This window comes from Equus asinus, chromosome 4 (assembly GCF_041296235.1).
Source record: "Equus asinus isolate D_3611 breed Donkey chromosome 4, EquAss-T2T_v2, whole genome shotgun sequence".
NCBI lineage: Eukaryota > Metazoa > Chordata > Mammalia > Perissodactyla > Equidae > Equus > Equus asinus.
Window position 1 is genome coordinate 20,886,659 of NC_091793.1, and position 25,086 is coordinate 20,911,744.

Below are 25,086 nucleotides of genomic sequence, written 5' to 3' on the forward strand. Positions count from 1 at the left end.
GTTCCCAACAACTGCAAAATACACATTCTTTTTCAAGCCAAACATGGAAAAGGTATCAAAACTGGCTTACTGGTATCAAAACTTACTGAGTTGTAAAGCAAAAGTTAAATTTTGAAAGTTTTGAAATGGTGCAAAATGAATTCTTGAAACACAGTGCAATCAAGCTAGTAAGAATAACAAAAAGTTAACTTAAAAAAACGCCCAAAACAAAAACATATATGTTTGGAAATTAAACACATTTCTGATTGATCTCTGGGTTAAAGGAGAAATCATAATGGAAATAAGATATTTAGAACTAAATGATAGCACAGATAGTGCATATTAAAACTTGTAGGTACAGTGGAAACTACAGGTCATCATTGAAAAAAATTAAAGACCTGAAGAAGTGGAAAGACATCCCATGTTCATGAATTGGAAGACAATATTGTTAAGATGAAAATATTTGCCAGAAGGATCTACAGATTCAGTGCAATCTGTCACAATTCCAGTTTGATTTTTTGCAGTAATTAAGCTGATCCTAAAATTCATTTGAAAATGTGAAGGATCTAGAATAACCGAAACAATCTTGAAAAAGAACAAAGTTGAGGATTCATACTTCCCAATTTCAAAACTTAGTACAGAGCTACAGTAATGAAGAGAGTGTGGTTCTGGCAGACAGATAGACAGCTCAGTGGAATAGAATTGAGAGTCCAAAAATTAAACCTTCAGATTTGTGTTCAATTGATTTTTGGCAAGGATGCCAAGACATATCAATAGGGAAAGAATAGTCTCTGCGGTAAATGGTGCAGGGACAGCTGGATATCCACACGCGAAAGAATGAAGTTGGACCCCTACTTCACACCACACAAAAAAATTAACTCAAAATCAACCACAGACCTAAATGTAAGAACTGAAACTACAAAACTTTTAGATGAAAGCAGGCATAATCTTCATGACCTTGGATTGGCAATGGTTTCTTAGATAAGACACCAAAAGCACAAGTAATAAAATTAAAAAATGTTAGTTGGACTTCATTCAAATTAAAAACTTTTTGTGCTTCAAAGACACTATCAAGAAAGTGAAGACAAAAAAAACCTTTTTAATGGAAAAAAAAGTGAAGACAACACAATGGGAGAAACTGTTTGTAAATCATATATCTGATAAGGGTCTAGTATCCAGAATATATAAAGAATGCTTACAACTTTAATAATAGAAAGCAAATAACCCAATTAAAAAATGGACAGAGGATTTGAATAGACATTTCTCCAGTGAAGATATACAAGTAGCCAATAAATATGTGAAAAGCTGCTTGACATCATTAGTCATCAGGGAAATACAAGTCAAAACCACAGGGGAATACCACTTCACACCCACTAGGGTGGCTATAATCCAGAGGGGAGATAATAAATATTGCAAGGATATGAAGAAATTGGGAACCTCATATTCTGCTGGTGGGAATATAAAATTTTGCAGCCACTTGGAAAACAGTTTGGTAGTTCCTTAAATGTTAAACAGAGTTACCATATGACCCAGCAATTCCACTCCTAGAGAATTGAAAACATATGTCCATACAAAAACTTGTACGGGAATGTTCATAGCAGCATTATTCATAAAGCCAAAAACTGGAAACAACCCAAATCCATCAGTGGATGAATGGATAAACAAAATGTGATGTATCCATACAATAGAATATTTTTCAACCGTAGGACAGAGTAAAGTTCTGATTCTACAACATGGATGAGCCTTGAAAAAAGTCAGTCACAGAAGATCATGTATTATTTGATTCCATTTAAATGAAATGTCCAGAATAGGCAAAATAGAGACAGAAAGTAAATTACTGGTTGTCAGGATGTGGGAGGAGAAGCGAATGGAGAGTGACTGCTAATGGGAACGGGTTTCCTTTTGGGGTGATAAAAATGTTCTGGAGTTAGATGGTGGTGATGGTTGTACAACTTTGTGAATATATTAAAAACCGCTGAGTTGTAAAGAAAAGAAAAACTTGTCAGATTAAGCTAAAATACCTAAAGAGAAATGAATAGCCTTTAAATCAAGTTTGGAAAAGAAGAGAGACTTAAAATTAATGAGCTAAGCATCCATCTCAAGAACTTAGGTAAGAATATCAAGATAAATCCAAAGAAAGCAAAAGGAAAGTAATAAAGATAAGAAATTAATGAAATAAAAAATAAAAACACAATGTCCTGCCATATAGTATGTTTTCAATAATTGTTGAGAATGAAATTTTGATTATAAAAATAAGAATATATAATCACATTGTTGGTAAAATAATGATCCCATCTTCCTTTAAGTAAACAAAAATCTGTTAAGTCATGGTACAAGCATTGTCTTAAAGGTGAGGAAGTGTGCTGTATTCCAATGACTTCCAAATCTATGTTTCTATCCCAGAATCTTTGGAACTACAGGCTGTCATCTGGCTACCTGTGGATATCTTCAAGTAGAAGTAGTCTTTGAGGCACTTAAAATTCAGTTAATTCAAAGGCAAAATCAGTATCTCTCCCCGCAAGTTTCTCCTCCTGCAGTGTTTACCATCTCAGTTAATGACAACACAGCCTCCCTGGTTCTTTAAGCCAGAAACCTGAAAGTCATCTTTGAAATTCCTCTTCTTCCTCTCCACATGTCTGTCCAGTTAGTCACTAGAATGGTCCTCAATATACTTAGCAAAAGCCTTTGACTTGACCCCTGCATACTCATAGAGGCTTTCATTCTTCTTTTGATTTTGCTCTCTGTATTCTGACAATAATAGCCTTTGAATTTCCAGAATGTCCAGCTCACTTCCAGACTTGCACTTGTTTCCCCTTTCAGCATCCTATTAGATGTTCTTTATCAGCTTTCTGGTATCCCTGTCATAAAAGAACAAGCCTCTAATAAATTATTGCCTCTAGGGTATTAATTATAGGCTATATTTATTCTTCTTAGTTATTTGCTTTTTGAAGAGTTTCGTGGGAGGACAATGGCCACCCAAAGGTAGTGTGATGTTTTTAACTGCTTATATCACACTGGTGTGATAACCTCTGTAGGGGAGGAAGAACTATTCCTCTACCCTCTAGGTTCTTCTTGCTGGTCTAAGAATTAAATTGACATGAGACAGAATAGCAGGAGAAAATCAAAGTTTAGTAACATGTATGCATGGGAGAAACCCAGGAAAACTAACTTGCTGAAATGCCTGAAGCCACCACCTTAAATATCTTCAGCTAAAGACAAAGGAGGATGTTTAGGGTAGTGGTTTGGGACTTTAGAGAGGAGGAAGGCAATCACATGGAGATGGGAAAGCGAATGTTTGGTAAACAAATGTTTGCCATACCTTGCAAAGACAATGGGACATGGGTAGGGCTTTGATCAAATGGGCCTTGCTAGGTTCCTCCCTGTCTACCACACCTAGTTTATATTATGTTATACTGTAGTTATCTATGGTGATAGCTCCTTCATGAAACAGGACTTCTGTCTTAAATTCTTTTAGGCAATTAGGGGGAAAATCAAAGTCTCTTCCTGACTCTTGTTCTTAAAAATAATCAAGCCAAAGAGATAGATTCTAGGGTAGTAAATTCTGATCCCCCGACACATCAGCTTAAAGGAATCATTAGAAGTGATGTGTTAAATAATAAAGTTTGTTAATATACTGTTTTTCATATATAATGGCGTGTTTGTAACAGCACTTCTCAAACTATTTGGGCTCTGGATTTCTTTATACTCTTAAAAATTATTGCAGCGACCAGCCTGGTGGCATAGTAGTTAAGTTTGCATGCTCCACTTTGGTGGCCCCGGGTTCACCAGTTCGGATCCAGGGTGCAGACCTATGCACTGCTTATCAAGCCATGCTGTAGCAGGTGTCCCACAAATAAAATAGAGGAAGATAGGCACAGATGTTAGCTCAGGGCTAATCTCAGCAAAAAGAGGATTGGCAGCAGATGTTAGCTCAGGGCTAATCTTCCTCAAAAAAAAAAAAATTATCACAGACTGAAGAGCTTTTGCTTGTAGGGTTATAACTATCTATATTTATTGTATTAGAAATTAAAACAAATCATTAAGATATTTGTTAAAAATATTAAACTTGTTAATGTTAACATACTTTTTTTTTTAAGGATTGGCGCCTGAGCTAACATCTATTGCCAGTCTTCTTTTTCTTTTTCCTTTCTCCTCCCCAAAGCGCCCCAGTACATAGTTGTGTATTCTAGTTGTGAGTGCCTCTGGTTGTGCCATGTGGGACGCTGCCCCGGCATGGGCTGATGAGCCATGATGTGCTGTGTCTGCGCCCAGGATCCAAATAGTGAAACCCTGGGCCTCCAAAACGAGCACGTGAACTTAACCATTTGGCCACGGGGCCAGCCCCTACATAACTTTTGTTAGACTCTATTTTCCCCCAAATAGTAAGAAGAGTGGCATTGTTTTATATTTATTCTCTCGTGTTCTTATGTCTTTTTAAAAAAATTTGGGGGCTGGCCCTGTGGCCGAGTGGTTAAGTTTGCGCGCTCCGCTGCAGGCAGCCCAGTGTTTCGTCAGTTCGAATCCCGGGCACGGACAGGGCACTGCTCATCAAACCACGCTGAGGCAGCGTCCCACATGCCACAACTAGAAGGACCCACAACTAAGAATATACAACTACATACTGGGGGGCTTTGGAGAGAAAAAGGAAAAAAAAAATCTTTTTAAAAAAAATTTGCTTTTTCTCCACTTCAAAATTAACACACATGCTTATTGTTAAAAATAATTATATAGAGATGCACAATGAAGGAAATAGAAGCTACTAAGAATTTCTTTCATTTTCCCAGATTTGTCTGTGTTTGTTTTGTGTACACTTTTGTAAGTGGAAGAGAAAAGTGTGAAGTTATTTATGTCTTGATTGAAAAACGGTTGAGAACTGAGGTAAATCAGTGACTAGTAGAACTAGGAGGTTCCAGCTGCCGCTCAGGCTTTGGGCAGCCCTCTTAACTACCCTGGCACAGACTCCTCAGTTCTCAGGTGAAGGGACTCCACTTTTAGGCGATCTCTAAAGGCTTTGCCGGCTCCAGGTGCCAGTGCAGTGTAGGAATTAATTCATTTTCCCAGCACCAAATGGTTAAATGCTAGAGGGGGGTGGTAGAATGTTGTGACTAAAAATATTTGGTTTTGGTGAGATATAAGAAAGTTGTTTCTCTGGAAATTGAATTCCTTTAACCTGTAATTGTTGTCAGCATAGGACTCCCACTCAGATGGTTAGAATTCTGTGGGACTCAAAATAATGGATTTATTTTTATGCCTCTCTGGCACAACTGTATTGTGCATTGTGGTTATCTTGGTATTTTGTGCCTTCTAATTTTGTATAAGTGAACAGACAGTCCTAAAGAAAAAAAGAAGATTGAGTATTTATGAAAGAGGAATTTATCAAATTCTGAAGAATCGTGTACTTATATAGCTTGACATAAGTCTTGTATATATAATAAATACTTTGCTTCCGGTTAGTAGATGCTTATGAAAACAGTCATTTGTATGTTTGCTTGGCAAGGAGACAAATATGGCAAGTCCCCAAGGTACAGAAATAGCTATGTTCCAAATTTACCTTTAGCATTTGGAATACATTTTCTCATGGGTGTTGTTTATTTGTAGGTGCATACAGTCATACATTCATTAATAAGTTCAGGGTTTATGCTATGCCAGGCTCTATGCTGAGTTTCCAGACTAGTCCACAGGAAAGTTTTAAAAGTTTTACTTACAGCAGTGGTTAAGAGTGTGGACTCTGGAGCCAGGCTGCCTGTGTTCAAATACTGATCCTGCCACTTGGAAAGTGTATGATTGTAGGAAAGTTGCAAAACCTTTTAGTATTTTCTTCCTCATCTTTAAGATGGAGAGAATAATAGTACTTAACTTCATGGAGTTGTGAGAATTAAATATTTTTTTTAATTGAGATATAATTCACATAGCATAAAATTAACCATTTTAAAGTATACAATTCAGTAGTAATTAGTACATTCATAATTTTATGCAACCACTACCTCTATCTCATTCCAAAACATTTTGAATGGACAAAGTGTGGTATATACACAAAATGGAATATTACTTGGCCATTAAAAGGAATGACGAACTGATAAATGCTACAAGGTAGATAAACCTTGAAACATTATGCTAAGTGAAAGAAGCCAGATGCAAGAGGTCATGTGTCACATGATAGTTTTTTTCTAATATTTTTATTTACTTATTTATTTATTTATTTATTTTTTAGGAAGATTAGCCCTGAGCTAACATCTGCTGCCTATCCTCTTTTTGCTGAGGCAGACTGGCCCTGAGCTAACATCCATGTCCATCTTCCTCTGCTTTATATGTGGGACGCCTACCACAGCATGGCTTGCCAGGCGGTGCCATGTCTGCACCCGGGATCCAAACTGGCAAACCCCGGGTGTCCGAAGCAGACCATGCGCACTTAACCGCTGCGCCACTGGGCCAGCCCTGCATGATAGTTTTTATGGGAAATATTCAGAATAGATTCGTCCATAGAGACAGAAAGCAGGTTTGTGGTTGTCGGGACTGAGTGGAGGGGGAAATGGGGCATGCCTGCTTAATGGATACAGGGTTTTCTTTTAGGATGATGAAAATATTTTGGAACTTCATAGATGTGGCGGTTACACAACATTGTGAATGTACTAAATGTCACTGAATGGTATACTTTAAAATGGTTAATTTTGTGTTATGGGAATTCCACTTCAGTTTAAAAATAATAAAGGCTGGTGATCACTTAGCTGGCAAAAATTCCTCAGGCAACCAGAGCTGAAAAGCTTGCTTAACCCTGTGAGTTTCCACTCTTTCTGGCCTCACTGGATTTCCTTTACTTTCCTGTGAGCTCAACTGATGTTTGTTATATTTTTTTAGTATATTTTATATTTTATTTAACAGTTCTGTAGTTCAGAAGTCTGATGCAGGTCTCACTGAGCTGAAATCACAGTGTCAGTAGGGCTCTGTTTCTTTCTGGAGGCTGTAGCGGAGAATCCATTTCCTTGCCTTTTCTGGCTTCTAGAGGCCACCCACATTCCTTGGCTAGTGGCTGCTTCGTCCATCTTAGAGCCAGCAAATGATGGGTTTAGTCCTCACTCCCACCAACTCTTTCACTTTTAAGGACCCTTGTGATTACATTGGGCCTACTCATATAACCCAGAATAATCTCCTTATTTTAAGGTCAACTGATTAGCAACCTGCCAAGTAATATAACGTGTTCACAGATACTGAGGATTAGGACCCATCTTGGAGGAGGGGGCCATTATTCTACCTACCACACGTATCTTCTGTGGATTTTGGACTGTGATTTCTTCTTTCAAAACAGCCTCACTCTGCTATCCTTTTAATTTCCGGTCCACCAATCAGACCCCTCTTTGTTTTTCTGCACAACACTTTTATGTATAAATCTTTTCTGTCACTATTAGTGATTGGAATGGGGAGCAGGCAGTGGTGGGTTTTCAGTTCACCATCCTGATCCAGTCTTTCCAGTACTAATAACTTAAAAAGTGTTACTTAGTTTTACTGATTTGAATTTTTTTTTATGTTAGTCCTTAAGGAGGTAATAGACCATTGAGCTCTTTGGCCCAACTGTTCTGTTTATCTTGGTATAAGATATACTTCACTTTAGAATTTCAAGGTAGGTAGGGGGTAGAACAGGCGCTTCTGAGTTAGGAACCTTCAGGTGTCTATTTAAAGCTGGCAGGAAAGAGGGATGGAGGTAGCCCAGTTGCTTGAAAAAGTAGTTTCCAGACAGAACTTTTCTGCCTAGAGATGCCCTGACTGCCTGGTACTCTGCATAGACAGGTAGTACCATGTAATAGGAAATAAAAACCGCAGCCTTAATAACCTTAATAAGTGTTCTCCAGCTTTACAGCCCCCATTTTTTGGGAAAATTTTGTGTAAGGCAAGCAAGGCTGTCAGAAGCATAGATTTGTAGACTATAAACCTTTTTGGATCTGGTGTTTCTTGAGACATTAAATATTATCTTGTCCTTACTAGAAAAGAACATTTATGTTGGAGTCACCAAGAAACCGTAAATAACTGTGAAAGTAGAGTGAATTTAATAAACATTTAATTAAGAATCCATGATATACAAAGAGATAGAATGAATATTCTTACAATCTGGTGAAAGTTCGATTTCATTGGAATTTAAGTGCTGTAAGAGACATATGAACCCGTGGTGTGGGAACACAGAGGAATGAACAACCAATTGTAAAGTGATGGGTAGGAGGTGGTGACATTTAATCTGAGTTTTGAAGAATATTAATAGGACAATACAGTATTCTTTGTTGATAAACAGGCTGACCTATTTAAATGGATGAGACCTAGCAAATTTTTGTTCTTATCTATAAAGTTGACCTAGTTTCCAGCTGTTACCATGATTAGAATGTTGTATGTAACCATTATTAGATCAGTAACCTAAAACTTGATCTTGTGCCTGAGAATATACAGCAGTGGGCCTGTATCTGGGTTGAGAACGGTAAACTCACCTGGAGATTTCATCTGTATAATTTCATCCCTAACTATATTCTTGTGGTTTTTATCCGTCATAGGGTCTTGTGAATGGAAAGATTGTTGGCTTATTTTTTTTCCTCTGATAATTTTTGTCATTGTGTTACCTTGGATGAATTATTTATTGAATTTTTAGCAAGAAGATTGTCCCTGTTTTATTTAAAACAAAAGCAAACAAAACTAAAGAACAATATGATTCTTAGACCTCTTTTACTTTGTCTTGAATGTATTGATTAAGCGCAGAGAACATAAATATGTATCTATTGATTACTGGATATTTTGGTTTCTGAGGGTATCAGAGAGACAGCATAGGAGCAGCAATTGACCTGTAAAAGGTTAAAAATCCGTTTACCTGCTGTCTTGGACATGTGGCCAGGTTGCAAACCCCTAAGTTTGTCGTCTTCAGGGACCCACTATATTTTCAATATCAGAGAGCTAGAAAGAGACTTCTTCTGGAAAATTAAATACTTCTGTTTAAGTACGTTAACTGTAGAAGTTTGAATAATAATAATCCCAGTAGATAAAAATACTGTGTATATTTGCTCACTGAAAATCTGATTTGACCCATTGTTAATAATGAAATTTTGTTCATTTAAAAGTTGTGGCTCATTATTTTTGTGATACTTTTTTCAAACTTTCCAGGGAAGTGTGACAGCAATGACAGTGTTTTTTCCCTTGGATACAGCTCGACTTCGACTTCAAGGTGAGTATGTTTTGTAGTGATCGTATTCCTGTTCATTTGGTGTCAGGAAGTAAACATGTTTCTCTAGTAATTTCTAAATTAACAAAAGGATATTCTGTTTCCGTTAGAAATCAAATGTCCATTTTCACTGACTAAATCATGGTCATCATTGCTGTTTGTTAATTGACAGAGAGGTGTTCATGGATGAGTCATAGCCTCAGCCATTTTCTAGTCCATGAGAACCTGAGTGGGCTGGCATTAGTAGTTTAGAATCTTTGCAATTCTTTCTAATAAACAAATGGCTTTTTTAAGATACAATGTGAAGAGTTTTTAGTAGAAGTAGATTTTCTCAAAAGAAAATAGGAAACATAGTGGAGTCAAGTATCCAGTGTCATTGTCAACCTTGGCATGTGGTCCTAGTTTGCCTCTTTCTCTTTATAGGATTGCACAGCTCTCTATAACTCCTGCTTGTTTTTTCCTCAATATTTTTCAACTTGAAATTATAAACCTATGCCAGAAATGTGAAGAGATGAGTAAGATTAGCTTTGAATAAACTAATGCCTGTGTTAAAAGCCTTTATGACTAGTTTTAAATTAATTTTAGAGTTTTTTGGTTAGGTAATAATTTCATATATAAAAAGATACACAGAACAGTGAGAAATCTCACTCTAGTTTGTCCCATTCCCCCTTTCTCTCTCCTGCAGATAGTATCTTTATTAGTCTCTTGAATAGCCTTGAAGAGTTTCAAAAAGCATACTTTCTCTCTGTTACATACCTTGCATTTTTCACCTAGCAGCATAGTTTGGATGTTTTCCAAATCAGTGCATTGGGAGCTTCCTCATCCTTTCTTCTAACTGTAGAGTATTCCATGATATGGATACACCATAACCTGTTTACCCTTCCCTTATTGTAGATTCTTGAGTTGTTTCTTCTCTTTTGTAGAATAGACTTGTTCATATGCCACTTTGTTTCTGTAAGTTCTGTGGGATAAATTCACAGACGTGGGGTTGCTGGATCAAAGGGTGAATGTGTAGTTTTGATAGTTATTGCCAGATTGTCTTCTATAGGAGTTTCCTAATTTGCCATCCTGTGAGTCATACAGGTACCAATTTTAATTCTTAGGGAATTGGTTTGTTTCCATGTTTTTATGTTTTCAAAATATTCTTCAAATGTGGGTAGGAAATTTGAAGTTAATTGAAGTAGGTTTTGTTTTCAGTGAAAATGCCAAGAAAAGCAGAGTTCTCATCCTTTTCAGACCTTTTATTTTTTAGATTAGGAAGGCTAAAACTTTGGAAATTCAGGTTTTAATCCTGGCTCTGCTGCTAGATGCATGTGTCCTTCACAGCTTTTGTGTCTATAGCCTCTTCTCTAAAAGGGAGATGGTAATTGATTTCAGCAATGACTTGAAACGACTTCTCATCAAAGTGAAAGAAGTGCCAAAGCAGGGCTGCATTTGAACATCAAGAAGACAAAAATCATGTCTACAGAAGAACTATACAACTTTTAACATAGATAGTGAAGACACTGACACAGTTAAAGATTTTGTTTGCCTTGGTTCCGTCATCAATTTAAATGGAGACTGCAGCCAAGAAATCAAGAGAAGACTGAGACTTAGAAGGGCAGCAATGAAAGAATTAGGAAAGATCATCAAGTGTAAGGAAGTGTCATTAGATACTAAGGCCAAGATTATCTACACCCTTGTATTTCCAATTACAATGTACAGGTGTGAAAACTGGACAGTGAAGAAAGCTGATAGGAAAAAAATTGATTCATTTGAAATATGGTGTTGGAAGAGAGCTCTACGGCTATCCTGGACTCCCAGAAAGACAAACAAATGAGTCCTAGAACAAGTTAAGCCTGAACTGTCGCTGGAGGCAAAAATAAAACTGAGGCTGTCCTACTTTGGGCACATCTTGAGAAGGCAGGATTCTTGGGGAAGATAATAATGCTGGGGAAAGTACAACGCATCAAGAAAAGAGGAAGACCAAATATGAGATGGATTGACTCCATAAAGGAAGCCGTAGGCATAAGTCTGCAGAAGCTGAGTACGACTGTTGAAGACAGGATGTTGTGGACGTCACTCATTCAGAAGGTCTCCAGGAGTCGGAGCCGACTTGACAGCGTGTATCAACAATTTATTTCCTTGCTACTTTATAAGATGTTAAGATAAAAATGAGAATATGGAACTTTGAAAATAAATGAGAGCCTTATGAAATATGAGAAATAAATTTGTCCTCTCACATCTTTTCCAGTGGAAATTAGGTATTGAATTAAAATGCTTTATGGTTCGTGAATAACAGATTAAAACCAAGGAATCTACAGTTGAGAATTTAGCACATGAGAACACAGGAGGATCATTGAGTTCTGAGGCAAACTAGGGAGCTAAAAGAATAGGGTGGGAGATTGCTCAGGTAAGGTGAATGGCATTTTAGTGAAACTTGATATTGTTGAAAATAATAATTCTCAAACGATTTGGTTTAAACATATGCTTTTTTGTCTTGTAGTTGATGAGAAAAGAAAGTCCAAAACTACACACATGGTGCTTCTGGAGATAATTAAAGAAGAAGGCCTGTGAGTATGACCTTGTTTATCTTTGTTAGACAAAGCCATTCATTAGGAGATTCATGGGCCTCCAACATACCTACTCTCACTTTCTCTACATTTTCATAGCCTCATAGTTTTGTGAATTTGTAATTGCCTGACTTGTAAGTACATAGTGGTTTCATTTCCTTAAAGTTGTGTGTTTGGCCATTTTGATCCTTGATCATAGTCTTCCATGAAACCAGTATTTTTTTTAATGTACAGTAAACTGAAGAAGGTTATAGATGTTTATTAGCTCATTCCTATCAGATGCATTTGATCATGTACCTTTTTTTTAACTTTTCATTTGGAAATAATTTCAAATTTACAACAAGGTGCAAAACTAAAAATAGTACAGAGAATACCAGTATATGTTGTACCCAGATTCACCTATTGTTAACACTTTTTCCCATTTGTTTTACTATTTGTGCTCATTCTCTCTCCCTCCATCCCTCCCTCCCCCTTTCTCTCCTTATTACACACACCACACACAAATTTTTTCAGAATTATTTGAGAATAAGTTAGATACCATACATCAAAGCCCCTTACCCCTATAACATTGATATTTTTAAAGAATATATGCCCCCCCCTTTTTTAAATAAGATGTTTCTCATTTTAAGTTTGCCTCATGTTTCTTCATGATTAGATTGAGGCTAAGCATTCTTGGCCAGAGTAATGCATAGGTGATACTGTGTCCTTCTCAGGGTATCACCTCCGGAGTCACATATTATCTACCTGCCCTTCTTTGGTTAATTATGATTTCTTAGATTCCAGTTAGCCACTGAATAATTGTATTTTTCCTCTCTTGCAACTATGAGCAGTCTATGAGGAGATATTTTACTTAGTTTCAGTATAGACTTAGAAATTTCTGTTTTTTCAGTAGTTTACAATTGATTACTATACTTTATCATTTTGGTGCTCAAGTTGTCCCAGGTTTGGCCAACGGATACCCCTTCAGTCTGGTTCCTGTGCCCTTATAACTTTCCTGTGCCCCATCACTTTTTTTCTTTTGCGCTATTTTCTATATTTACTTCATTTTAAATATTTAAATGTTCCTGCCCTGTAATAAAATATGAATGATGCTATATTAATAGCCATGGGGAATTGTCTCTAATTTTACATAATAATTTACTAATGGAAATCAAGGGGGAAATCAGTAAATCAGTCATTGTATGTGTGTTGTTTCTTTGGTTTCATTAATTCTAGAAAAGATTTCTTGGTTTAGGCGTCCTTCAGAATGTGAGATAAGTGTACAGTTTAGAGTACATTGTAGTGTAGGAATGAACTTTGAGAATATGTGAATGATGATCAGCCTTTCCTAGGACTTTGCCCATTTCTAGTGGCTTTTTTCCAGCATCTTTACTTTGCTTTTTGTGTTTTTCCCCTAGCCTGGCACCATATCGAGGGTGGTTTCCAGTTATCTCCAGCCTCTGCTGCTCCAATTTCGTCTATTTCTACGCTTTTAATAGCCTCAAAGCAGTCTGGGTCAAAGGTCAAAATTCTACTACTGGGAAAGATCTGGTAGTTGGATTTGTTGCAGGTAAAAAAGTTTTCTGAGTATAAAATCTTTTTATATTTTAATATTTATCTTGTGGTCCGTATGAAATAACCTCTAAAGTTATTTTTGCACAAAGTAGTGCTACAAAGAACATAATTAGTTTTCTGACTTGGCTGTGCGTGTGTACGTTAAAAACACATAACATGAAATTTATCATCTTAATTTTTAAGTGTACATTTTAGTAGTAAGTTTATTCACATTCTTCTGAAACTGATCTCCAGAACGTTTTCATCTTACAAATGTGAAACTCTATATCCATAGAACATCTCCCCTTTCCCCACTTCCCCTAGGTCCTGGTAACCACCATTCTACTTTCTGTTTCTATGAACTTGACTACTTTAGATGCCTCATATAAGTGGAATTATGCAGTATTTGACTTTTTCTGACTGGCTTATTTCACTCAGCATAATGTCCTTAAGGTTCATTCATGTTGTAGGATGTAACAGGATTCCCTTCCTTTTTAAGGCTGAATAATATTCCATTGTATGTATATACAGTATTTGTTTATGCATCATCTATTGACGGACATTTGGGTTGTTTCCACCTCTTGGCTACTATGAATAGTTGCTGCTATGAACCTGGCTGTACATCTCTTTGAGTCTCTACTTTCAATTCTTTTGGATATATAACAAGAAGTGAGATTGTTGGATCATATGGTAGTTCTTTTTGTAATTTTGTAAGGAACCTCCATACTGTTTTCCACAGCGGTTGTGCCATTTTATAATCCCACCAGCAGTGCACAGGTGTTCCAATTTCTCCACATCCTCACCAACACTTTATATTCTGGTTTTTTGATAGCCATCCTAATGAGTATGAGGTGATATTTCACTCTGGTTTTTTATTTGCATTTCTCTGATGATTAGTGTTATTGAATATCTTTTCATATACTTGTTGGCCATTTGTATATAATCTTTGGAAAAATGTCTATTCAAGTCCTTTGCCCATTTTTTTATTATTATTTTATTGAGGTCGTATTGGCTTATAACATTGTGTAAATTTCAGATGTACATTATTATAATTCAGTTTCTGTATAAACTGCATTGTGTTCATCACCATCCTTGCCCATTTTTTAATCCAGTTACTTAATTTTTTGTTGTTAAGCTGTAGATATTCTTTATATATTCTGGATATTAGCTCCTTATCAGATAATATGATTTGCATATATTTTCTCCCATTCTATAGCTTGCCTTTCACTCTGTTGATTATGTCCTTTGATGCTCAAAAGTATCCACCTTTGTGGAAGATCAGTTGACTGTCTACACAAAGGTTTACTTCTGTGCTGACTTGACTTATTTTTATCTTTTTAATCCAGAGAGGAAGATCAGTTATCCCTGTTTAGCAGCCTGTACCCAGAATTTATGGAAGTTAAGGTCTCTTTTTTAAAAAATGAAGACTATAATGCCTTCCCTTCTTACTTTCCATGATTTTTTTTGACTGAGGTTCACATGAGGTGTTTAACATGAACAGGACTGGCTACATAATTTGCATAAATTCTAGTACAAAATGAAAATGCAGGACTCCTTGTTCATGATTCATTAAGCATTTCAAGATAGGTGACACCAAAGCATTAAACCAAGCACAGGACAGGTCACACACCTGTGAAGCGCACCCTGAGTATGAAAGCATTTAGTCAGAGGCGAGAAAGATGTTTTAGTGCACAGACCAGTATAGGTAGTATCACAATAGTTTTAATGCTTTAGGGTTTCATAGGAAGAAGAGAGGTCACTTTTGGCTGGGAAGTATCTGCTTATAGAAAGTGGTGGCTCTTGAACTGAGCCTTAGCAGGATTAGTAATATTTGTAGACAAGTGGTGATAGTTTCCCAGTGGAGGGAATAGCAGGGAGTTGAAAAGATGCAGGATCATGTTTAGAAGTTAGTTTAATTTACTTAGTGAGTGAAGTGACTATATAAGAACATAAGCAATAAGGTTAGAGAGGTGAGTAGGAGGCAGATTTTAGAAGGCTTTGGATCCTTGTCATCTGAGACTTAAGAAGCACTAGGGAGCCATTAACCTGATACTGTGAATATTTAGTTTCTGTCTGTCTCTACTTAGTGAATGTAAGTTCCGTAAGAGCAGGTATCATTCATATACATATATATATATATATGTTCATATATATCATTCATATCAATATATATTGTATATAAAATCTTAAATATATTATAATTATATATAAGATATGTATACTTTATATATGGTTGTTAAGACATCTGCTCTGCATTTTCTATATCTTGAAATATTTTCCTTTTAGTGTCCAAAGCTGTTTATTTGCTGTATCTGACATCCCATTATCCACCAGGTACACACACCCCTTGTTAATCTCTCTCACTGTGCTCTCTGCTCATTTTCTTTCTAACTTACACAATTTATCATTATAGTAGATTCTCCCATACCTAACACAGCTAGACTGGTATAGTAGGCCAGTTAGTTTTAAAAAGTCGGTTGACACAGAGAATATCATAAATAGCCTACTTACCTTAAGTATTTTAACGTAAGATGTATGAATATATACTTCAACTTTTTGATGTTTGGCCAAGGCATATCGGTTTACTGATGAGGGTTTTGTGCTTTTTTTCTCGCATAACTGATACCTATAATGCTTTCCTACTGTAATTGATACAACTGAAATAAGTAGGTTTGAGAAAAGACACAATATGCTCTTGTGGGATGGAAGTAGACAAGCATGGGCATGTCGGAGAGTAGCCTGCTAGCCACAGGGTATTCAGTGTGCTGTGGGCATCTGTCAGTATGTCTTAGAAAGGGAAAGAGGAACATAGGTGTATCTAATGACCCCATTATTTGGAGATGGTTAAAAGAAATCTCACTGTAATAATATCATTCTAATTCACTTACGTTTTGAAATGTTTTCTTAAATGTGTGAGAAAGGGTGGAATTCCAGTTGACATACTGGGGGAGCAGATGGGTCTATGTCAGTTGTGAGCATCATCTGTTACATGTCTTGTTAGAGATGGTTGAGAACTGCTGTTCTGAAACCCAAATCTAATTATGTTATCCCCAGCTTCAAAACCTTCAATGGCTACCACTTGCATATAGGATAAAGTCATGGTGCCTCAGCATACAAGGCCCCCACTCCACACAGGATAAGAGCCTCACGCACAAGATCTGCCTTGATACTCCTTACCTCTCTAGCTTGATCTTTACTGTTCCCATCCTCTTATGCCAGACTGATTCCTTGAATATACCAAGCCATTTAGTAACTCCATCCCTCTACAGCTACTGTTGTCTGTCTGAAACATTCTTACTGCATATTTCATTGCCTGTCTGAAACAGTCTTACTGCTTTTTTTCATCTTATTAACTCCCGTTCATCCTTTTGTTCTCAGTTCAAGCTACCTCCTCTTCAGGAAGCCTTCCCTGTTTCCCATACCCACCACCTCCAGGTTTCATTCTGGGTTAGGTGCCCATCCTCTGTGCTCCAACATAGTGTATACGTCTGTCTCAGTGCTTACTTTCCTCTATAGTAATAGTCTGCATATTTCTTTTTCTTCTACCGGACAGTGAATTCCTTAAAGGCAAAGATTACATTTTTGTTATCTCTGCATCCTCAGTATTTTAATACAGTGCCTGGTACATAGAAAGTGCTGATTAAATATTGAACAAATGAATTAAATTTAAAGGACTGCTCCTCCTGTAATCTCCATTTTGCTAAGTGGCAGCTCTAGTCTTCTAGTTGCCCAACCAAAAATCCTGAATTAATCCTCTCTCCCTGACCGCACCTCCAATCTATGAACAAATCCTTTTGCCTCTTTCTTCATATGGTATCCAGAATTCAACCACTTGTCTCCACTACCACCCAAGTCCAAACCACCATCAAATCTTGCCTGGATTATCTTCCGAGCCTCCTAACTGATGTCCTGCTTCCTCCTTTCTCCCCTTCAATCTATATTCATGTTAAAACATAAGTGAGATCATATTATTTCTCTGTTCACAGCCTTCCGGTTGCTTCCCATCTCATTCAGAGTAAAAGCCAAAGTCCTTACCTTGTCCTACAAAGCCCTATAATGATCTGGCCCCTATTCTTCTCTTCATTTATACCACTGCCATCACACTGGCCCCTTCTCGCTGAACACGCCCGGCGTACTTCTGCCTCAGGGCGTGTACCTGCTGTTTCCTCTGCCTGGTGACTGTGTGGTTCACTCCCTCACCTCCTTTAAGGTCTTTCCCTAAATGTCCACAATATCTGAAATAGTAGCCACTTCTACTCCCAGTACTCTGTCTTCTCTGCTTAAATTTTCTCCTTAACTCTTATTCTCTAACGTATGACATATTTTACTTTCTTGTCTTGTCTTATACCATCAGAATGTAAGCTTCATGAGGGCAGGGATTTTCATTTTTATTTATTGCTGTATCATCAGCACCTGGAACATGGCTTATCACATACCAGACACACAATATATGTTTGATGAGCAGACCATGGACAGATGACTTGTGGAGGAGGGACTGGACTTGTTCTATTTTACCTAAAGGAACTGGGCCAGGATTGCAATACATTTACTTATCCTAAAATACACACAAAGTCATTTCAGAATTGCTAATGCAGACCTCAGGTGAAAAACATCTACTAGCTAATTTCATGTATGTTTCCAATTGATTTAAGAAGGTAGATTTAATATGAGTAAAAATGAAATTTCTAACAGCTCTTGGAAAAAATAGGCCATTGGAGTGAGAGTAAATTTCTGTCTTTGAGATTTTCAAAAATAAAGTGAATAATCACTTGGTGATTGGATTAGATCAGTGGTTCTCAACTGAGGCTGATTTTGACCCACAGGGAACATATGGCAATGTCCGGAGACATTTTTGGTTGTCACAGCTAGGAGGTGCTACTGGCATCCAGTGAGTAGAGACCAGGGATACTGCTAAACACCCTACGCAATAGCACACCCTCCCACTCCACCCTAAACAGAGTTATCCAGCCCCAAATGTCAGTATGCCTCATTGAGGGTCATCAGTTGAGAGACCCTTGGTCAGATGAATTTTACAGTCCTTCATAGTTCTGAGATTCTCTGATTATAGCTCCTCTCTTTTCTGAAGGTAGGGAATCCCTTGGAAATTACTTTTGTGAATTTTAAACTTCTGCTCATAACGTGTTTTCATATCTTAATATCTATGCATTCTTAGGATAATTAGCTTTTATAATGATTAGCTTTTTCTCTTCCTGCTGTCAGCCCTGTCATTGTATTATCTCTGTAGAAATGTTTTCTCTCCAAGGATAACTAGGAACAGTATTATTGTTACTCAAATTCTGCTTGAAACTTAGAAATTTATTATTATTTATTGTATTTTCACAGACAAAAGTGCATATAGCTTAATGACTTGTGGAAGAATTTAGAAACAGATGGCTTAAATAAAGAAGGTACTTGCTGTTTTTATGAAATTGGGATTTTTACCAGTAATTCTTTTTGAATGCCAATGGTGTTACTGTTGTGACAGTTCAAATTAATTTCCTGTCCTCGGGCCTTAAATCTGGTAAGGCAGATTTGTTCCTGTTATGTATCAAGTTGCATTCTTTCATAGGAGCCAAATGGTTAGCTTTGTGGCCTTGATCTTCCATTTTCCTTTTTTTTTTTAATGTTCGCTTAAGCTCACTTTAATTTTGCTCAAGTAACCTATTAGACATATCTTTTTTTTTTAAAGTATGCTTCTTGGTGAGGAAGATTGGCCCTGAGCTAACATCTGTTACCAATCTTCCTCTTTTTTTTCTTCCCCAAAGCTCCAGTACGTAGTTGTATATCCTAGTTGTAAGTCCTTCTAGTTCTTCTATGTGGGACCGCTGCCACAGCATGGCTTGATGAGCAATGTGTAGGTCTGCAGCCAGGATCCATCCAGCAAACCCTGGGCCACCGAAGCAGAGTGTGCAAACTTAACTGCTGTGCCACTGGGCCAGCTCTGATCTGCCATTTTCTCGTATCAATGATCACTGCACATATTTCCTAGAAGTGCATACCCAGTTAGCATACTGCTTCTTTTTTGTGTGTGAGGAAGATTGGCCCTGAGCTAACATCTGTGCCAATCTTCCTCTATTTCATATGTGGGACACCACCACAGCATGGCTTGATGAGCAGTGTGTAGGTCCACACGTGGGATCCGAACCCACGAACCCTGGGCTGCCAAAGCCGAGTCCGCAAATTTAACCATTATACTACCAGGGACGGCACCCAACATATTACTTCATTCTTGTTGTCTCTCCTTAACAAAGGAAACTCACTACTGATTTAAAACTATTTGTTTTCCAGATTTCAAAAGTAAATAGCTATGTTCCAATTATTTCTTGTGTCAGTGAATAATTTTAGTGAGTGTGTCAGTAACTGTTCTTCATCTCTTAATTTTGGTTCTGTTTCCTTGTAAGTGATTTTTCACAAAAGAAGGAAAGGGAAAGAAAAGAGATTCATTCAAATTAGAAGAAAAACAATCTCCTGTCCTTAAGTAGGTAAAGTATGAGTATTCCCATCTTAGAGCCAAAGTAACAGCCACAGCTTGGAACTGGCAGAAGAATTTTCTACACAGGGTCATAAATAAGCAGACAGCTTTCTTTGTCCTTCAGCCATATCCATCGTGCATTAGTAAGATTCAGAAATCACTCATCGTAACCGTTTATAGCTTGTTTTTCCTCTGTGGAATGTTGTCCTTTGTTTGCTTATATAGGTTGCAAGTTTTTACTAAAGTTTTGGATCCTCAAGTATTTTGAGTATCTTTGCCCAGAAGTCATAAAATTGTAACGGTTAAAAAATACCTCTCTATCTATTTTGGCTTAGAGGATGAACAAAGTACTTGAACTTCTCAAATAAAAAGCTTTGAAATACAAAATGTTTTTACAAGGACTTTATATTCTCTTCTTTAAATGATGTAGTACATTTTTGTACTTGAGCTTGTCCTTAGAATCCTCTCAGTCTTTCAGCTCGTGTTATTGATGGGGATTATGAAAACAGAATTTTAAATAATGGTTAAATCTTAGTCTTGGCTGCATTGCCTCTGAAGTGTCTTGTGTGTGCCTGTCTCTTAGAGCATGAAGGGAATTTTGATTTCTAAAGAATTTATTTAATGGTCAGTCTATTTCGTTTGTTTAGAAAGGTATATACATGGTGCCTGTCTACAGTATCCATGGAAGCTTGTGATCTCTGGTTCTAAGCTCACTTCTCTTCCTCTTCTTCTTCTTCTTCTTCTTCTTCTTCTTTTTTTTTTTTTTTGGTGAGGAAGAGTGGCCCTGAGCTAACATCAGTTTCCAATCTTCCTCTTTTTGCTTGAGGAAGATTGTCGCTGGGCTAACATGTGTGCCAATCTTCCTCTATTTTGTATGTGGGATGCCACCATAGCATGGCTTGATGAGCATTGTGTAGGTCCACACCCAGGATCTGAACCCGCAAACCTGGGCTGCCAAAGTGGAGCACACAAACTTAACCACTACGCCGCTGGGCCAGCCCTCTTCTTCATCTTAAAAAAAATGCAGTCGACTGCTCAGTAGCACTTTCTAGTCTGATTTTTCTGGCTATTGATTTTTCTGTTAAGTCTTGTATACCTTGCATTAAAATGGGTATGACGTCTAGGCAAATGGGCATGTATTGATATTCTTCTGTCTTGGCCTCTTGGGCACTGGCACTTTTTAAAAATGAGACTAGCAAGAGTCTAGGTAGGACTTTTTCAGATTATGATCGATGCCTCAAGTGACATTGTATGAATATAATCAGTCATAACTAAAGATAACTCCTTGGTGTTATAACAAATACAGCTCGTAAAATTATTTGATAATGTATTTTATTTTGAGAAATGTGTTGTCATAATGTTCCTAAGAGTACATAGCAAAGTATCTTACTTTTGCAACTGTATGCAACAAATAAAGAAATAGAATTTTAATCTCTTGGCTATTTTACCACATTTATCCTTCATCATACTGTGTTTTCTGTATAGTATATTTTGAGATTCCTTAAATCAAGACTTTCTTTCTCCTATTGTGTTTAAATGACTTTTAGTAAAAGATTTCTCTTCCTTAGGATTGTGTGTCTTGGTTCTTCAGAGCATGGCTAGAGCCAGATACCTCGATGTATGGTGATTTGCTGAGTTTGTTCATTGATTCATTTGTTCAATATTTATTTAACAAATATTTATAAAGTATATACTGTGTGTCAGGCACTTTGTTACAACTCTGTCTGGTTTTCTGTGTTTTTTTTTTAACCATTTCAGGACTGATGAGGAATATTTTAATATCTCAAGATGGTGTTAAATTGTGATCATGTGTTTTCAAAAAAGAAGCACCTGGCTTTAATTGTTCCACTCTAAGGCAACCTTGGGGGACCAAGATCCCCATCCTTAAGCTTGTAAGGATCATGATGTTTGTGAAGCTGTTTCAGGTGTTTTGTGACAGTTCGTAACTACTGCTTGCTGCCTGCCTATCCTAATTCCCTAAATGATGAGGATCTCTTCTATGAGCCTCTAGTCTCTGTTGAAGCACTTTCCAATATCACTACTTTGTCCCACCTGTCACCCGTTGTACCAGATCCATACTCACCAAAACCTTGTGAACTACTTAGATGAGAGTTGTAAAATGTGTATTTTATCTGATATTGTCATGGACTTAGCATGTAATCAGTAAGCCACTTCCCCTCTCTTAAAGCTGTTATTTAAAACTATATCAAATTGCTACCTTGGATGCTGTATAAATTGACAAATAGATTGCCTCCTGTTATACAAATGAGGAAACTCATTACTCTTCTCACATGGAGAGAGACTGTGCCATCCATTTTGCTATCAGCAAGGCTTCTGAATTGCTTCTAACAGTAGTGGCTTGTGTTGTACCCTGTCACAGATAGACACTTTTCCTTAGGTCTCTAAGTAGGTCAGTGGGAGAGGTATAAATGGAGCAGTGATGTGTAGCTTTAACAACGTAGCAAAGCTTAAAACGTTATATTTTGCTTTCCCTTTGTCTCTCACTCTTTTTTTTTTTTTTAAAGGAGTGGTGAATGTGTTGCTAACAACTCCACTCTGGGTCGTAAACACCAGACTAAAGCTGCAAGGGGCAAAATTTAGGAATGAAGACATTGTACCAACCAACTACAAAGGTATTATTGGTAAGTGTCTCTTGGGTGAGTTCTTGTTTAAGGGTTTTCTCTTCTTTTTGTATCTGGAATTTATTGTCACAATAATGCTACATAAAAGACAACCTCATATCTCAGCATCCAACAGTAAGCATTAGTTTTGCCTATGTGTCTGTAGAATGACAGAGATTTGACTCTTCTAGGCTGACCCCAGGCTGGGAGTCTCAGCTCCACGGTCTCTCGTCCTCTTCTGGGGACCAGCCTGAGCATATTCTTCTCTTGGTGATGGCAAAAGTACAAGAGGACAGGCCCAGTCATACGAGCATATTTCAAGCCCCTGTTTGCATCTTGTCTGCCAACTTCCTCTTGGCCGAAGCACATCATGAGGCCAAGGTCAAAGACAAGGGGTAGAGAAGTAAACTGCTCCCACAGAGTATAGGTGGGAGGGGAGTGAATACACTTTTTTTTCCTAGTGTTGTCTTTGGATAAAGATACCAGATTAGGGTGTGATATCTTTGAGCTTAATAGTACCACATTGCCAGGTTCTCCTTTCCCATGTTTTCGTCTCAGGAATGAGAACATTGGTTTTCTTCTAAGTTGAATCCTATATAATGGACTCCAGGGAACTCTCTTATTTTTTGTGGTACTGTACTTTGTTATGAAATACATGCGCTATCAAGTCACAATTCTTTGTAATATAGAGTTCCCAGTGGTGGTGACAATTAGGAAAACTTGACATTCTAACCTCAGATTAGCAGGAAGAATTGCCTGTAACTGAAGTTGGTCACTCAATAACTTGATGACTGTCAGTGTCTGATGATTATCAAAAAGTGGTTACTGATGAACTTGCCCCTAAAATATCATTGCAAGAAGGAAATCTTAATAGAACCAGTATGGTTTGTGCTCCAGGTCCATTTGAACATAATTCACATTGTCTTCTTTAGTTAGGAGATTGTCATCAAAAGTCCTTGATTTCTTCTTGCTCAGATGCTTTCCACCAGATCATTCGAGATGAAGGAATCTTGGCTTTATGGAATGGCACATTTCCCTCCTTGCTGTTGGTCTTCAATCCTGCCATCCAATTCATGTTCTATGAAGGTTTAAAGCGGCAGCTTTTAAAGAAACGAATGAAGGTAATCCCTGATTTTGAAAGTAGCAAGTAATAATCTCTGACGCTTTCTCGTTGTTTGGATTGATATGGTTCATTCTTTCTTTGCTTTCCAGCTTTCTTCTGTGGATGTGTTCATCATTGGTGCAGTAGCCAAAGCGATTGCCACTACAGTCACCTATCCCATGCAGACGGTACAGTCAATTCTAAGGGTGAGTGCTGGGGTTCTTCCTGCACTTAGTCAAACAACATTCTAAAATGCATGGTTTCTCTGTTTAAGGCAAAGTTAATAAAGCAATAAAGTAGTCAGTTGGTAGGCCAGAGCATTCCTCATCCATTTTTCCATTTCTTTGATATTCTGGTGACCAAGCTGGCTCTCTGTTGGTTTCCTATTTGGTTTGGAACAAAGTTTCATTTGCAATATCTTAGGTAACATAGTATGCCAGAAAACTCAAATGTGGAGGAAGGTTCTTTAAGGAATTCAGGGAAAGTATAAGTTTACTTTCTTCTCCTTCAAGTTGATTTACTTAGATTATCCTGTACAAATCAGAGATTGATTCCTTTAGTTCATCAGGAGGAATTAATGATTTATCTTTTCTGAGCACTTTCAAATTTCTGGTTTTTCATTTATTCAGTTATTTATTCACTGAGATATTATTAAGCACCCCCTCTATGTGAGGAGCTGGGTACATGGTAAATAAAACAGTCCTAATTCCTGCCTTCATGGAAGTGACAGATGAGAGAGTGAACAGGTAAATAACCAAAATACATATGTAATTACAAATTGAGAAACCATAAAGGAAGTGAACAGCATTCCGTGATTTAGTTGAGAGGGGCATGATGGGTATCTTCTTAGATAGGATGATGAGGGATAGTCTCCTCTGAGGAGGCATATGTAAAAGCCTTAAAGGAAGATAAGGACCCAGCCATGCAAAGAGCATTCTAGCTAGAGGAAACATGATGTGCTAAGAGTTTGGCAAATCCTGGGAACAGAAAGGAGGCTGCTGCAGCTGGAGAGTGGCTCAGGATGAGATTGGAAAAGTAACAGGGAGGCTGTAAGTGAGGACTGGATTTTATTCTCACCGTAGTGGGAAGCCTTTGAAGGGCTTTAAACTAGGGAGTGATGTGATGTGATTTATAATTTCAAGAAGATTACTGGGGCTGTTGTGTGATGAATCGGTCAGCAAGCTAAGAGAAAAGGGGGGCGATCAGGTAGGCGGCCATTTCAGTAATACAAGTGAGAGGTGATGCTGGCCTAGACTTAGGTAGTAGCAGTGGAGAGGAGAGGTAAGATGTGGACAGATTCTTGATGAAAAAATTCAAAGGACTTATTGATAGATAAATGGAGGTGACAGTGAAAGGAGTATTTCAGTTCAAAAAAATTATTACCTTCTGTTAAAAGTATTTTTACCAATTTACTATTTTAAAATTGGTACATAATATAAAGGAATTCAGTAGCATCAAATAAATGTATTTTGACACTTTTGTAACGTGAAGAGCTTAAACTGTAGAGGTTCTAATTGATTAGCGTTTGTCAGAACTTCTTAACGGACTGGAAGTTAAGCCATACCACCAATATTTAAATCTTCATCTTGGGCATGTATTTTTCTTTTGAGGTAGAATTTTCCCCGTAATTCTCTGTG

At 37.4% G+C, this 25,086-nt stretch overlaps 1 protein-coding gene across 7 annotated transcripts in view; it reads left to right on the forward strand.

Moving 5' to 3' along the window:
• Positions 1-25,086, forward strand: part of SLC25A17 (solute carrier family 25 member 17) — a 39,002-nt gene that overhangs the window by 7,747 nt on the left and 6,169 nt on the right. For 6 of the 7 annotated variants that reach the window (XM_014858975.3, XM_070506818.1, XM_070506819.1 and 3 more), the window contains 6 exons: positions 9,112-9,172; positions 11,655-11,721; positions 13,119-13,270; positions 22,252-22,368; positions 23,323-23,468; positions 23,560-23,655. In XM_014858975.3, the coding sequence (XP_014714461.2) occupies positions 9,112-9,172; positions 11,655-11,721; positions 13,119-13,270; positions 22,252-22,368; positions 23,323-23,468; positions 23,560-23,655 (639 nt within the window). Of the gene's footprint in view, positions 1-9,111; positions 9,173-11,654; positions 11,722-13,118; positions 13,271-15,540; positions 15,589-22,251; positions 22,369-23,322; positions 23,469-23,559; positions 23,656-25,086 lie in introns of all 7 variants that reach the window. The other variant, XM_044779251.2, reaches the window with a different exon arrangement.